Below are 15809 nucleotides of genomic sequence, written 5' to 3'. Positions count from 1 at the left end.
TAAGAAGATAAAAAGGGAGTCCACAAAAGTTAGGGAAGATAACCTCTAACACCAGTCCCCACAGTGGCCGCTGAGGGAAACGAACCCACCGGATTATTCCGGGCTCTGCTGGGTTGCTGGTGCTGCTGCTGCTTCTGCATTTGCCGGGCTTCTTCCTGTTGTATCTCCAGAAGGGACTTTGCAGTACCTGCGGGTTTGCTGACATTCCCCCACCCTGAGAGTTTCTGCTGTTGCTGCTGTTGCTGCTGCTGGAGAGCTTTCATCAATTCCCTCTGCTGGCGCCTTTGCTGGAGGCACAGAAACAGAAGGTACCTCAGGATTCCGTTGTTTAAAACAATGTCCAGTATACTAAACGGAATGTGAATACACAGCAGCTATAGAAAACTAAACACCATGACAGGGTTAACTCCTCTACTGCAAATAAAGATGTAAACTGCCAGAAGTACTAAGAGGAGAATAAAAAGAAATTAAGAATCACTTCTTAAAAATTAAGTAGGGCTTTTGGTTAAGCATAAAAGCGAAATATATGTTTACTTCCAAAGCCCTACCAAAATGACAGAAAAAAATTTTTTTCTAAAGCATAAACCTTAAGGACAAAGAGAATAAAATAGACTTCAAAAGCTGGAAAGCAGGCAGATAAAGATAGCCAATATAACAGACACAGTAAGTTGAAACCTAAGTAAAGGAAGCTCAGAAACAGGCCAATTCACAGAGAAAGCTCAGGAATTAAAGGGAGGGGTATCTCACACAGAAGAAGACAGGCTGAAGGTCTGTAAAAAGCAGCACGGAGACCCTGGCGACCTCCCCAACCCAAAGCAGTTAACAGCTATCCCTCTCTCCCCAGCAGAAAATTAAAACTTTCCTTTTTAAAGAGGCTGAACCAGATTAGCGGATTAGTCTATAGGAAAGCTGACCCAGGACAAGCGAATACACCTACAGATACCAACAGATGGTGGGACTCCAACAGAACAGACCATTACAGAGAGCATTACAGCAAAGCCCAGCAAGGTGCTGTATATACCAGAACCTCCGAACAGCTTTTCTGTGCCTTATTCCTAAATATGAACGAATAGCCCAGGATCAACAAACACCTGACAGAGCTTCTAAGATGAAAGCCAAAGACCGAATCAAACAAACAAAATTCTGTGGAAACAGAAACAAGACAAGGGAAAATAGGAGCTAGCTTTTTAAAATGCTATCAGTAAGTAATATTTTTAGAGGTAAGATAGTGCAGTCAGTAAAACAAGAATAAGAGGCTATAAAAAGAAACACTCAGAGGAAGAACATACGGACTCAGAACTTCAAAATAAGAGAACATACATTAGAAGTTCAATAGAAGGACTGAAAGATAGGACTGAAGAAATACCCCATCAGAAAAGATAAAGAAGACAGAGATGGAAAGCGGGAGAGAAAATATGAGAAAACCAAAATCAGTCCAGGACGGCAACATGCAGATGACAAAAATTCGAGAAAAACAGAGCACCTGTGCAGCAAGCCAAGCACGTTCAGATCTGAACAGGTTACAGGGTCCTGGAGAGGACACCTCCAGGGAAAGAATGAAACAGAATTGTCATAGGTTTTCCCTATATGAGAAATATCTATGGAGTGGCATCTTATACCTTTTGAAGAGTGTAGGAAGACTTAACAGTTCAAAGAAAATTAATCAAATAAAAACACAAGGCAATTATTAACTTCTAACAGACAAAAATATGAACAAGAAAAGACCTGTGATTTCAACTCTGATGACCACTATTATTATTGTTAAGCAGAGACCAAAATTATTGGAACAATTTCTAGCCTTGAAGGAGGAAGATATACTCTGCTCTGCATGCAGTTGTTAACCTTTTAGAAAAGAGAGATGATTTCAGAGAAAGTTGTCTTTTTTTTTTTTTTTTTTAAGAGGGTGGGAAATAAGGTAATTTTTAAGGTGAAGCAACATTTTAACCTACTGGATGACGTCACGCACACTACATGGTAAACTTGTATAGACAATTCCCATGGCCTTCAGTGAACCACACCACCCAGACCAGAATGACAGCTTGCATTCGCGAACAAACTGACTGCTCTGTCTCAAATTATATCCGCATAAAGCACTTTCTTCGAGACTCTGCTACTTCATGCCACCTTCACCTTCATACTTCACCTCAGAGAGGCCTTCCCAGATAGCACTACCTAAAACTAGACAATCACTACCACCACCATACTATCCCCAACTCCCAACCCTCTCTCTATGCCCCTCCTCACTTTATTGTTCTTTCTGACACATATTGCCTTCTAGAACTCCATATTTTACTTAATTTTTATTGTCCATGTCCCCTCAACTACAGGTAAGCTTTATGAAGGCAGAGAACTTTGTCTGTTTTAGACTCAGCTATATCCCCATACTAAAACTGTAACTGAGTAGCAACTATGTGATGGATAGATGGATGGATGGGTGGGTGAATATGGCACCTAATGGCATGCTGAGCCAAACCATTTTACTTATTTTCTCTTTTCTGTCAAGAACTGTGTTCTGGGCTTCCCTGGTGGCGCAGTGGTTAAGAATCCGCCTGCCAATGCAGGGGACACGGGTTCGAGCCCTGGTCTGGGAAGATCCCACATGCCACGGAGCAACTAAGCCGGTGAGCCACAACTACTGAGCCTGCGCATCTGGAGCCTGTGCTCTGCAACGGGAGAGGCCGTGACAGTGATAGGCCCGCGCATCGCGATGATGAGTGGCCCCCGCTCGCCGCAACTGGAGAAAGCCCTCGCACAGAAACGAAGACCCAACACAGCCAAAAATAAATAAATAATTTAAAAAAAAAAAAAAAAAAAAGAACTGTGTTCTGCTGCCCGCCCCCCCAACCCCTTTCACTCTTTTGTATCCTTCCTATCCTAATGAGGAACTACAGGATATAGACTTACAGGCAGAGAGGCGTTATTTCTGTCATATTTTAAGTTTTTCTAGGTAGTCAGAAAACCCAGTACCCTTTAGGGAAAAAAGTATTCTGCATTCTAAGCATCAAATTTACAAAAGGATATCTGCACAAAACTCACCCCCAATTTTGAAACACCCAAGTAACTTTTATTTACGAGCTATTCTCTCAAGAGCTATGGTTAAAATGTTTAAGGTAACTGAACATTTATGTACCCAATCTTAATGTTATTCCTATGAGATCCTTCATACTTGCTAGAGACCATATTACAGGATAAAGAGTTGAATAACAAATATCCAATTCAGACACACAGCAGCTCTGACAATAATAGTTATCTTTAGTAGCCACTCATCCATGATGCACACTAGGTATTCTGAAACACTGATTGCCTAGATCACTCTTACTTTTTTTTTTTAAGTGTATGTATTATTTAAAATTTTTGTTTGTTTCTTTCTTTCTTTATTTATTTTTGGCTGTGTTGGGTCTTCGTTTCTGTGCGAGAGCTTTCTCTAGTTGTGGCAAGCGGGGGCCACTCTTCACCGTGTTGCACGGGCCTCTCACTATCGCAGCCTCTCTTGTTGCGGAGCACAGGCTCCAGTCGTGCAGGCTCAGTAGCTGTGGCTCACGGGCCTAGTGGCTCCGTGGCATGTGGGATCCTCCCAGACCAGGGCTCGAACCCGTGTCCCCTGCATCCGCAGGCAGATTCTCAACCACTGCGCCACCAGGGAAGCCCCACTGTTACTTTAAAAATTTACCTCCTCTCGAAGTTGCCGTTCTCGTTCCTCTTCTAGTTTTTGGATTTCAGCCAATGATAGCGTTGCCTGGGACTGACATGCTGTCGTATTGGACTGCTGGCCCCATGTTGAAGAAGAGGGAAGCTAACAAAAAAGGAAGGCAGAAGAGTTCGTGAGGAAACATGGACAGGAAACAAAGGGGCAATAACGCATTAGGTACAGCCAGAACATTCATGTTTCTTTCAACTCCATTTATAACACTCAATTCAAATTTCCTTCTTTAATCCTTTTACGTACTACTCTCCCAGTCAGTCTGCTTCTTTTACATAATTTTTTTGTCACAAGATTATTCTAAAACAACTTAAGTAATCAATACACTTTTATTTTTACCATTTTATTTTACCATAACACTTTTACCATTACGAAACTGCAAATTTGTTACACCTGGCATTGACATATACAATATACAACCATAAAGAGAAAGAAGTAAACAAAAGAATCACTAAGTTTTTAATCCAAGGAGGTAATAAAGGACAAGATATGCTACTTTCCAATGAAAGTAGCAAGGGCAAGATTTCTGAAGGGAGAGCTGAGGTGGGCAGCTGATGAAAGATGCCAGGCACAGTTTTCAGTGTCTTTCATGAAAGGGAGTTAACCAGGCTGTGCCTTCTAGTAGTGAGCACTAAGCTGGTTTTAATCAATAATTCTATTTTTCCTATGCCTTAAAAGTATCAACTAAAATAAAGTGTAAATATATGAGTCCTGAATACTTTAGTGTTCTCAAAAGCTTGATTATTTCTAGGGGAATCCCCTGGTCTTTCTGGGCCAGAAAAAAGATACACTCTAATTTTGAGACATCTTATGGCTCTTAAAAGCAACAAAAACCAAATCTAACCAGACTTAAAATATGTTTAATAAAACCAATACATGAGCACGGATGGATCAAAACAAAATACCAAACAGTCCCAAAAAAGAATGGCTCTTCAGTAGGAATCTCTAAAACTGGAACTGATGGGATAAGAGTAAAAACAGTTTAAACTGTCACTGATGTTACCAGACAGCTCTCCAAATGAGTACCCTCAACACTACCGAACATAATAGATCCTTTAACATTTTTTGCCCAACGATGGGTAGTAGCGGCATTTCTCTCAAAATGCACCTGTGCTAGGGTAGGAGAGGGGTACAGGAGGCAGCTAAGAGAGAAAGATGGGGGACTAAGTAGGCAAAGCTGAGCACAAATGAACTTTTTCTCCACAGGAAATGACACGTTTTGGAAAGCACTATCAAGATCAAACCTGGCAGCATCACCTGGAGGACCCATAAAAATGCAGATGCCCCGGCCCCACACTCAAGGAATCAGAAGACCCAAAGGTAAAGCCAACCAATTCGCATATTTTTGTAATTCTGATGCAGTCAGAACCAGCAACCACTGATGTTGTTGAAAATCTCAGTGGCTGTATCACCCCACCGTACCCAGAAACCAATCGCCAGTCCTCTCAGCAGAAACTCAGCCAGCATCAAGAACAGATTCACTGCCTCCTGAAATGGCCTATTCCTCTTTCAAGAACCTCTGAAATCCTCCTATATTTTGTGCCAAAGTATACGTCACTGTACTTTTTGCTCATGATTCATGAGTCTGCTCTCTGGAGTAATGCAGAACAAATCTAACTGTTTTTCACATGACAGACAAACGTCTGCAGATAGCTATCAATTTCCCTTAAGTCTTATTTGTACATAAGAAATAATACCCCATCACTCCATCAACATTGCCTCAGGGCATTTTCCAGTTCAACCAACATCCTGTACTGCCCACTCAGAGAACTGAAATTTGTCAATCACGCTTTTCAGAACAACTCTCTCCCAAGTCAGAAGCAAACAGTTGGGAATTTGGTACATTTTCTGCCCCCTGAATGTCTAATTATACTTTGCTGACTTAAAAAACCTTACTTTTTTTTTTTCCTGCCCTGACATTGCTACCTTACTTTTTCAACACTATTTTTGATAACATTTCTTTAAGAAAATCTGCTAAAACTCAATAAGAACGGAGAGTCTGCGGTACTTGCACCATGACCCACTCTCTCCCAACTCCTAGCTCAGCCAGACAGAAACACTACTTCGGATGAAGGCAGCAAAGAACACAGGCCTCCCTCTCTCGCCATTAGCTGACAGTCAGTGGGCTGGCTTCCCGGAAAGAGCGCAATATCAGCAGTTCTCATCCTGGCTCCCGCTACCTGTCGCAAAGGCTACGTTACGGACAAATACAGCTGAGAGGGGGGGTGGCTCCCTTCTTATGCCTAGCCCCGACTTATGGGATGGAAACTACACAGTGCTACAGAGACTACTAGGGCCCTGACTGCCACTTTGAAAGGCAGAGGTTCCACGCCACCAGGAGAGGCAAGCCAAGAAGACCTGAGGCTACTGCCCCTCCCCCAAGGCTCAATTCATAAAGCAGGCGCCACTGTTCCCAGCTCCAGAGCTGTGACACTGGGACTTCTGCCTTGAAGCAGAGGTGGGAGGAACAGATTGGAATAGAGAGAGCTCCAGACCTCTTCCCAAAGGAATTGACTTCATTTGCAACAGAGTGTGGAGAGTGAGGAGTTCAAGCCTAAGGGCACTGTCAAAAACAGCAGATGTTGCAATGAAAGGCAAGGGGTTAACTGGTAGATTCACTGGAGATACAGGCTAAACTGTACTCTGCTTCTTTGTCTCAGAGAACCAAGCTAGAAGAAGTCTGCCTAGGGTCAGAACAAATCTCAAATATAAACCTCAGCAAGTACCTCTTCAAAAGAGCCTGAGTTTGATTGGATCAGGCTTTTGGAACATTTTATGCCCGAGGGTTCTTCTGAGAATAGAGTAATCCAGTTAGCAACTAGTGGAGTTTAACAGCTAAATGTGGAACAAGACAGTCAAAGAGAGCCCAGCCCAAACGACTGTCAGCCCAGAGTAACTGTGAGCATACCCAATGCTGCATCCCCAGAGTAGCTGCAGCAGAGGCTTCACACTATTGGGGAGAGACGGGGAAGTTCACTAAATTAATCTAGCTAGCCACAAAACAAATAATAATAATGAGTGGGGGCGGAGGGAGGACCAGAACCCAGAATTGCTACAATGCATTAGCAAAAAAGTCTAGTTTCCAACAAAAAATTATGAGACATGTAGAAAAATTATGAGAAAGAATATCTATATACCAGGAAAAAAGCTGGCAATAGAAACTGCCTGTGACAGTGAGTGACCAGATGTCAGATTTAACAAAGACATCAAAGTCTTATAAATATGTTCAGAGAAGGAAACCATGCTTAAAGTAGTAAAAGTAGACATGTTAACAATGTCACATCAAATAAACAATATCAGTAAAGATACAGAGATTATTTTTTAAATAATCTATGAGATTAGAAAACGCTATGAGATTAGAAATCAATTACAGGGAAAAAAACATAAAAAACACAAACACAAGGAGGCTAAACAATACGTTACTAAATAACCAAGAGACCACTTAAGAAATCAAAGAGGAAATCAAAAAATAAGTAGAGACAAATTACAAAAAAAACACGATGATCTAAAACCTATGGGATGCAGCAAAAGCAGTTCTAAGAGGGAATTTTATAGCAATACAAGCCTACCTCAAGAAACAAGAAAAATCTCAAATCAACAATCTAACCTTACACCTAAAGGAACTAGAGAAAGAAGATCAAACAAAACCCAAAGTTAGCAGAAGGAAAGAAATCATAAACGTCAGAGCAGAAATAAATGAAATAGAAACAAAGAAAAAAATAGCAAAGATCAATAAAACTAAAAGCTGGTTCTTTTGAGAAGATAAACAAAATTGATAAACCATTAGCCAAACTCATCAAGAAAAAGAGGGAGAGTACTCAAATCAATAAAATTAGAAATGAAAAAGGAGAAGTTACAACAGACAATACAGAAATACAAAGCATCCTAAGAGACTACTACAGGCAACTCTATGCCAATAAAATGGACAACCTGAGAGAAATGGACAAATTCTTAGAAAGGTATAACCTTCCCAGACTGAACCAGGAAGAAACAGAAAATATGAACAGACCAATCACAAGTAAGGAAATTGAAACTGTGATTAAAAATCTTCCAACAGGGCTTCCCTGGTGGCTCAGTGGTTAAGAATCCGCCTGCCAATGCAGAGGACACGGGTTCGAGCCCTGGTCTGGGAAGATCCCACATGCCGCAGAGCAACTAAGCCCGTACGCCACAACTACTGAGCCCACGTGCCACAACTACTGAAGCCCACATGCCTAGAGCCCGTGCTCCACAACAAGAGAAGCCACTGCAATGAGAAGCCCATGCACCGCAACGAAGAGTAGCCCCCGCTCACCACAACTAGAGAAAGCCCGGGCGCAGCAACGAAGAACCAACACAGCCAAAAATAAATAAATAAAAATAAATTTATTAAAAAAAAAAAAATCTTCCAACAAACAAAAGTCCAGGACCAGATGAGTTCACAGGTGAATTCTATCAAACATTTAGAGAAGAGCTAACACCCATCCTTCTCAAACTCTTCCAAAAAATTGCAGAGGAAGGAACACTCCCAAACTCATTCTATGAGGCCACCATCACCCTGATACCAAAACCGGACAAAGATACTACGAAAAAAGAAAATTACCAGTATCACTGATGAATATAGATGCAAAAATCCTCAACAAAATACTAGCAAACAGAATCCAACAACACATTAAAAGGATCATACACCATGATCAAGTGGGATTTATCCCAGGGATGCAAGGGTTCTTCAATATATGCAAATCAATCAATGTGATACACCATATTAACAAACTGAAGAATAAAAAGCCTATGATCATCTCAATAGATGCAGAAAAAGCTTTTGACAAAATTCAACACCCACTTATGATAAAAACTCTCCAGAAAGTGGGCATAGAGGGAACCTACCTCAACATAATAAAGGCCATATACAACAAACCCACAGCAAGCATCATTCTCAATGGTGAAAAACTGAAAGCATTTCCTCTAAGATCAGGAACAAGACAAGGATGTCCACTCTCGCCACTATTATTCAACATAGTTTTCGAAGTCCTAGCCATGGCAATCAGAGAATAAAAAGAAATAAAAGGAATCCAAATCGGAAAAGAAGAAGTAAAACTGTCACTGTTTGCAGATGACATGATGCTATACACAGAGAATCCTAAAGATGCTACCAGAAAACTACTAGAGCTAATCAATGAATTTGGTAGACTAGAAGGATACAAACTTAATGCACAGAAATCTCTTGCATTCCTATATACTAATGATGAAAAATCTGAAAGAGAAATTAAGGAAACACTCCCATTTACCACTGCAACAAAAAGAATAAAATACCCAGGAATAAACCTACCTAGGGAGACAAAAGACCTGTATGCAGAAAACTATAAGACACTGATGAAAGAAATTAAAGATGACACAAACAAATGGAGAGATACACCATGTTCTTGGATTGGAAGAATCAATATTGTGATAATGACTATACTACCCAAAGCAATCTACAGATTCAGTGCAATCCCTATCAAATTACCAATGGCATTTTTTACAGAACTAGAACAAAAAAATCTTAAAGTTTGTATGGAGACACAGAAGACCCCGAAGAGCCAAAGCAGTCTTGAGGGAAAAAAATGGTGCTGGAGGAATCAGACTCCCTGACTTCAGGCTATACTACAAGGCTACAGTAATCAAGACAATATGGTACTGGCACAGAAACAGAAATATAGATCAATGGAACAGGAGAGAAAGCCCAGAGATAAACCCACGCACCTATGGTCAACTAACCTATGACAAAGGAAGCAAGGATATACAATGGAGAAAAGACAGTCTCTTCAATAAGTGGTGCTGGGAAAACTGGACAGCTACATGTAAAAGAATGGAATTAGAACACTCCCTAACACCATACACAAAGATAAACTCAAAATGGATTCGAGACCTAAATGTAAGACCGGACACTATAAAACTCTCAGAGGAAAACATAGGAGGAACACTCTTCGACATAAATCACAGCAAGATCTTTTTTGATCCACCTCCGAGAGTAATGGAAATAAAAACAAAAATAAACAAATGGGACCTAATGAAACTTAAAAGCTTTTGCAAAGCAAAGGAAACTACAAACAAGACGAAAAGACAACCCTCAGAATGGGAGAAAATATTTGCAAACGAATCAATGGACAAAGGATTAATCTCCAAAATATACAAACAGCTCATGCAGCTCAATATTAAAAAAACAAACAACCCAATCCAAAAATGGGCAGAAGACCTAAATAGACATTTCTCCAAAGAAGACATACAGATGGCCAAGAAGCACATGAAAAGCTGCTCAACATCGCTAATTATTAGAGAAATGCAAATCAAAACTACAATGAGGTATCACCTCACACCAGTTAGAATGGGCATCATCAGAAAATCTACAAACAACAAATGCTGGAGAGGGTGTGGAGCAAAGGGGACCCTCTTGCACTGTTGGTGGGAATGTAAATTGACACAGCCACTGTGGATAACAGTATGGAGGTTCCTTAAAAAACTAAAAATAGAATTATATGACCCAGCAATCCCACTACTGGGCATATACCCAGAGAAAAACCATAATTCAAAAAGACACATGCACCCCAATGTTCACTGCAGTACTATTTACAATAGCCAGGTCATGCAAGCAACCTAAATGCCCATCGACAGACAAATGGATAAAGAAGATGTGGTACATATATACAATGGAATATTACTCAGCCATAAAAAGGAACGATAGTGGGTCATTTGTAGGGACGTGGATGAATCTAGAGACTGTCATACAGAGTGAAGTAAATCAGAAAGAGAAAAACAGATATCGTATATTAACACATATATGTGGAACCTAGAAAAATGGTACAGATGAACCGGTTTGCAGGGTTGAAACTGAGACACAGATGTAGAGAACAAACGTGTGGACACCACGGGGGGAAAGCGGCCAGAGGGTGGGGTGGTGGTGTGATGAGTTGGGAGATTGGGATTGACATACATACACGAATATGTATAAAATGGATAACTAATAAGAACCTGCTGTATAAAAAAATAAAGTAAAATTCAAAAAAATAAAAAAACAAAAAAGAACCAAAAGGAAATTCTGGAGTTCAAAAATGTAATAACTGAAATGAAAAATCACTGCAGGAGCTCAAAAGTATATCTGAACTGGCAAAAGAATTTAGTGAACTTGAAGAGAGAGCAACAGAGATTATGCAATCCAAAGACCAGAGAAAAAACGAATAAAGAAAAATGGAGAGCCTTAGAGAAATGTGAGATACCACTGAGTGCACCAACATGTGCATAACGCAAGTATCAGAAGAAGAGGAAAGAGGAGCAGAAAAATTGTGACCTAAATCTCAAATTTATAGAAAAAACATTAATCTACATATCCAAGAAGCTTAACAAACTCCAAATAGGATAAACCCAAAGAGATCCACAAATAGACATTATCATGGTAAAAATGCTGAAAGCCAAAAACAAGGAGAAAATCTTGAAAGCAGCAATAAGGAGGAAAAACAAATTGTCACTTACTAGGGAATCCCAATAAAATCAACATCTGACTTCTCATCCGAAACAATGAAGGCCAGAAGGCAGTGGGATAAGATATTCAAAGTCTTCAAAAGACCAAAAATTGTCAACCAAGAATTCTATATTCAGTAAAGCTACTTTTCAAAAATGAAGGCGAAATAAAGACATTCCCAGGTAAAATTAGAAAGTTTGTTGCCAGCAGACTCACCTTACAAGAAATACTAAAGGAAGTTCTTCAGACTAAAAGCAAGTGACCCTAGAAAATAGTCTGAATCCGCATGAGAAAGCGAAGTGCACCAATAAAATTAATTATGTAATTATAAAAAACAGTAGTACATGTACATTTCTTCCTCTTTTAACTGATTTTAAAAGCAACTGTATAAAACAATGTATATATATTCTTGGACTTATAACATACAAAAATCTAATATGTCAAAAATGGCACAAAGGAGTTAAGTGAAAACAAAGCTGCATTAAGCTAATGACTCGATATGGTAACTTGAATCCACAGGTACAAATTAAGAGAAGCAGAAATGATAAATAAGGTTATATAACAAAAGCTATACGTACATACTTGCTCTCCTCTCAGCATCTTTAAGAGACAATATAATATAAAATAATAAATATAACATTTTATCATTGCATTTATAACATTTATAAGATGTGATACAACAAAAATACTACAAAAAGGAGAAAAAAGGAACAGAGCTTTAAGAGAGTAGCATATCTGTGTCAAACTGGAATTAAGTTAGAGTAAATCTGAAGTTGATCCTGGTAAGTTAAGATGTGTATGGTAAGCCCTAGATCAACCACTGAGAAAATAACACACAAAAAATATAGTGATGAAAATCATTAAGGATATTAAAATGTTACATTAGAAAATAATTTATTTAATGCAAAAAGAAGCAGTAAAAGAACAGAGAAACAGAAATGATGTAAAAAACAGAAAGTAAAATGGCAGATATAAATCCAACTATATCAATAATATCATTAAATGTGAATAGGTTAAAGAATCCAATAAAAAGGCAGAGATTATCACATTGGATAAAAAACTAAGATTGAACTATACTGTTTAAAAGAGACGAAATTTATATTCAAAGGTATAAACAGATCAAAAGTAAAAGAATAAACAAAGATTTATCAGGCAAACAGCAACCACAAGAGAGCTGGAATCACTATACCATTATCAGACAAAACATACTTTAAAACAAAAAAAATGTTAATAGAGATAAAGAGGAACATTTTATGATAATAAAAGGGTCAATCCAGCAGGAACATATATAACAATTATAAACATATATGCACCTAACAAGAGAGCACCAAAATACATGAAGCAAGAAATGGAAGAAATAGAAGGAGATATACACAATTCAACAGTAATACTTCAAGACTTCAATACTCCACTTTCAGTAAGAGGCAAAACAACTACAAGATCAATGAGGAACTAGAAGACTTGAACAACACTATAAACTGACTAGACCTAGTAAACATCTATTGAACACTCCACTCAACAAGAGTAGAGTATACGTTCTTCTCAAGTGAACATGGAACATTCTTTAGGATAGACCTAAAGAAGGTAAAACTTTATGCCAGAAATAAAACTTTATTCTAAGACATAAAACTAAACTTCAATAATTCATTTAAAAGAATAGAAATAATACAAAGTATGTTCTCTAATCACAACGGAACAAAATTAGAAATGAGTAAGAAATAAATTTTGGAAACTCTCAAATAAGTGAAACTAAAACACTCCTAAATAACCAATGGATCAAAGAAGAAATCAAAACTTACGAGTAGCAGCTAAAGCAATTTATAACTGCAAATGCCTAACTGAGAAGATAGATATCAAATGAATAAAAAACTAACCTTATACCCTGAGATACTAGAGAAAAAGAGCAAACTAAACTTACAGCAAGCAGAAGGCAAGAAATAATAAAGATTAAAGACGAAATTAGGGCTTCCCTGGTGGCGCAGTGGTTGAGAATCTGCCTGCTAATGCAGGGGACACGAGTTCGAGCCCTGGTCTGGGAAGATCCCACATGCCGCGGAGCAGCTGGGCCCATGAGCCACAATTACTGAGCCTGCGTGTCTGGAGCCTGTGCTCCGCAACAAGAGAGGCCGCGATAGTGAGAGGCCCGCGCACAGCGATGAAGAGTGGCTCCCACTTGCCACAACTAGAGAAAGCCCTCGCACAGAAACGAAGACCCAACGTAGCCATAAATTAAAAATAAATAAATAAATAAAAATTTTAAAAAAAGACGAAATTAATGAACTAGATAAGTGAAAAATAGAGAAAAATCAATGAAACCAAAAACCAGTTCTCTAAAAATATCAACAAAACTGACTTAATCTGATTGTCCCTAAGGAAAAAAACCCAACAGACTCAAATTACTACAATCAGAAATAAAAGAAGCACATCACTACTGATCTTACAGGAACAAAAAGAAATATAAAGGAATACTATGAACAAGTGCTTGCCAATCAATTAGATAACCTAGATGAAAAAGACAGATTTCTATAAAGATATAAACTAACCAAAACTAACTCAAGAAGAAACAGATGATCCAAACAGACCTATTAGAAGTAAAGACATGGAATTAGTAATCAAAAAACTATCCACAAATAAAAGCCCAAGCACAAATGGTTTCATCACCACTGAATTCTACCAAACATTTAACAAAGAATACAAATTCTTCACAAACTCTTCCAAAAAATTGGAGGGAACATTTCCCGACTCACTCTTCAAGGCCAGCATTACCCTGACACCAAAACCAAAGAAATCACAAGGGGAAAACAAACAAACACTACAGACAAATACCTCTTATGAACATGGACATAAAAATCCTCACCTCCTTTAGCCTAATGAAGGGCATCTACAAAAAACACACAGCTAACATTAAATTTAATGGTGAGAGACTGGATGTGCTCCCCCACATCATCCCAAGATCACAAATAAGACAAGAACATTCACACTTGCCATTTCTATTAAACACTGCACTGGGGTTCTAGCCAGGGCAATTAGGCAAGAAAAAGAAATAAAAGACTGGGGGAAAAAAGTAGTAAAACTACCTCTATTTGCAGATAACATGATCTTGTGTACAGAAAATCCTAATGAATCCACTAAGACACCATTAATTAACCAGTCCAGCAAGACTGCAGAATACAAGCTCAATATACAAAAATCAACTGTACATCTATACACTTGCAAAGAACAATCTGAAAATGAAATTTTGAAAATTCCATTTACAATAGCATCAGAAAGACAAAATACTTAAGAATAAATTTAACAAAAGAAGTACAAAAGTTATACTCTAAAAACTATAAAGCACTGAAAAGAAATTCAAGAAGATCTAAATAAATATAAAAACATCCCATGTTTATGGATTAGAAGACTTAATATTGTTAAGACGTCAAAACTCCCCAAACTGATCTACAGAGTTAATGCAATCCCTATCAGAATCCCAGTTGGCTTCTTTGTGAAAACTGACCAACTCATTCTAAAATTCATATGGAATTGAAACACAGGAGAGCCAAAACAATATGGAAAAAGAAGAACAAATTTGGAGGACTCACACTTTCTGATTTCAAACTTAACTACAAGGCAATAGTACTGTCAAAGCGGTGTGTTACTAGCATAGCGATCATACAGATCACCTGACTAGAATTCAGAGTGCAGAAATGAACCCACATGTCTAATTTTTAAGACGAGCACCACAGCCATTCAGTGGACAAAGAACAGTTTTTTCAACAAATGGTGCTAGGACAACCAGATAAATCACATGCAAAAGAATGAAGTCAAACCCTTACCTCACATAATTTACAAAAATTAACTCAAAATGGATCAAAGAGCTAAAACTACAAAGTCTTAGAAGAAAACATGGGATTCTGTAAAACTTTATGACCTCACATTTAGCAATTCTTAGATATGACAACAAAAGCACAAGCAACAACAACAACAAAAATAGATAATTTGGACTTCATCAAAATTTAAAACTTTTGTGCATCAAAGGACACTATCAAGGAGGTGAAAAAAAACAAATAATAGGAGAAAATATTTTTAAATCATTTGATACGGAATTTAAATATCGAACATATAAAGAACCCTTAAAAAACTCAGTAATAAAAAGACAACCCAGTTTAAAAATAGGCAAAGGAGGGCTTCCCTGGTGGCGCAGTGGTTAAGAATCCGCCTGCCAATGCAGGGGACAAGGGTTCAAGCCCTGGTCCAGGAAGTTCCCACATGCCGCGGAGCAACGAAGCCCATGCGCCGCAACTACTGAGCCTGCGCTCTAGAGCCTGCAAGCCACAACTACGGAAGCCCGTGTGCCTAGAGCCTGTGCTCCTCAACAAGAGAAGCCAACGCAATGAGAAGTCCATGCACTGCAACAAAGAGTAGCCCCCGCTCGCCGCAACTAGAGAAAGTACACACGCAGCAAGGAAGACCCAACACAGCCAAAAATAGATAAATAAAATAAATAAATAAATTTTAAAAAAAAATAGGCAAAGGATTTGAATAGACATTTCTTCAAAGAAGATATACAAATGGTCGATAAATACATAAAAAGATGCTCAACATCACAAGTCACCAGGGAAATGCAAACCAAAATCACAAGTTATCACTTCACAC

The 15809-nt window shown here is 38.6% G+C and overlaps 1 protein-coding gene across 4 annotated transcripts in view; it reads right to left on the bottom strand.

Moving 5' to 3' along the window:
- GIGYF2 (GRB10 interacting GYF protein 2) overlaps positions 1-15809 on the bottom strand; it is a 126098-nt gene that overhangs the window by 9477 nt on the left and 100812 nt on the right. For all 4 annotated transcript variants that reach the window (XM_059928955.1, XM_059928954.1, XM_059928953.1 and 1 more), the window contains 2 exons: positions 3671-3793; positions 90-287 (listed from right to left, as the gene is read on the bottom strand). In XM_059928955.1, the coding sequence (XP_059784938.1) occupies positions 90-287; positions 3671-3793 (321 nt within the window). The remainder of the gene's footprint in view (positions 1-89; positions 288-3670; positions 3794-15809) is intronic.

This window comes from Balaenoptera ricei, chromosome 7 (genome assembly GCF_028023285.1).
Source record: "Balaenoptera ricei isolate mBalRic1 chromosome 7, mBalRic1.hap2, whole genome shotgun sequence".
NCBI classification, from domain to species: Eukaryota; Metazoa; Chordata; class Mammalia; order Artiodactyla; family Balaenopteridae; genus Balaenoptera; species Balaenoptera ricei.
Note: the sequence above shows the minus strand (reverse complement) of the source record. Positions and strands in the feature narration are given on the sequence as shown.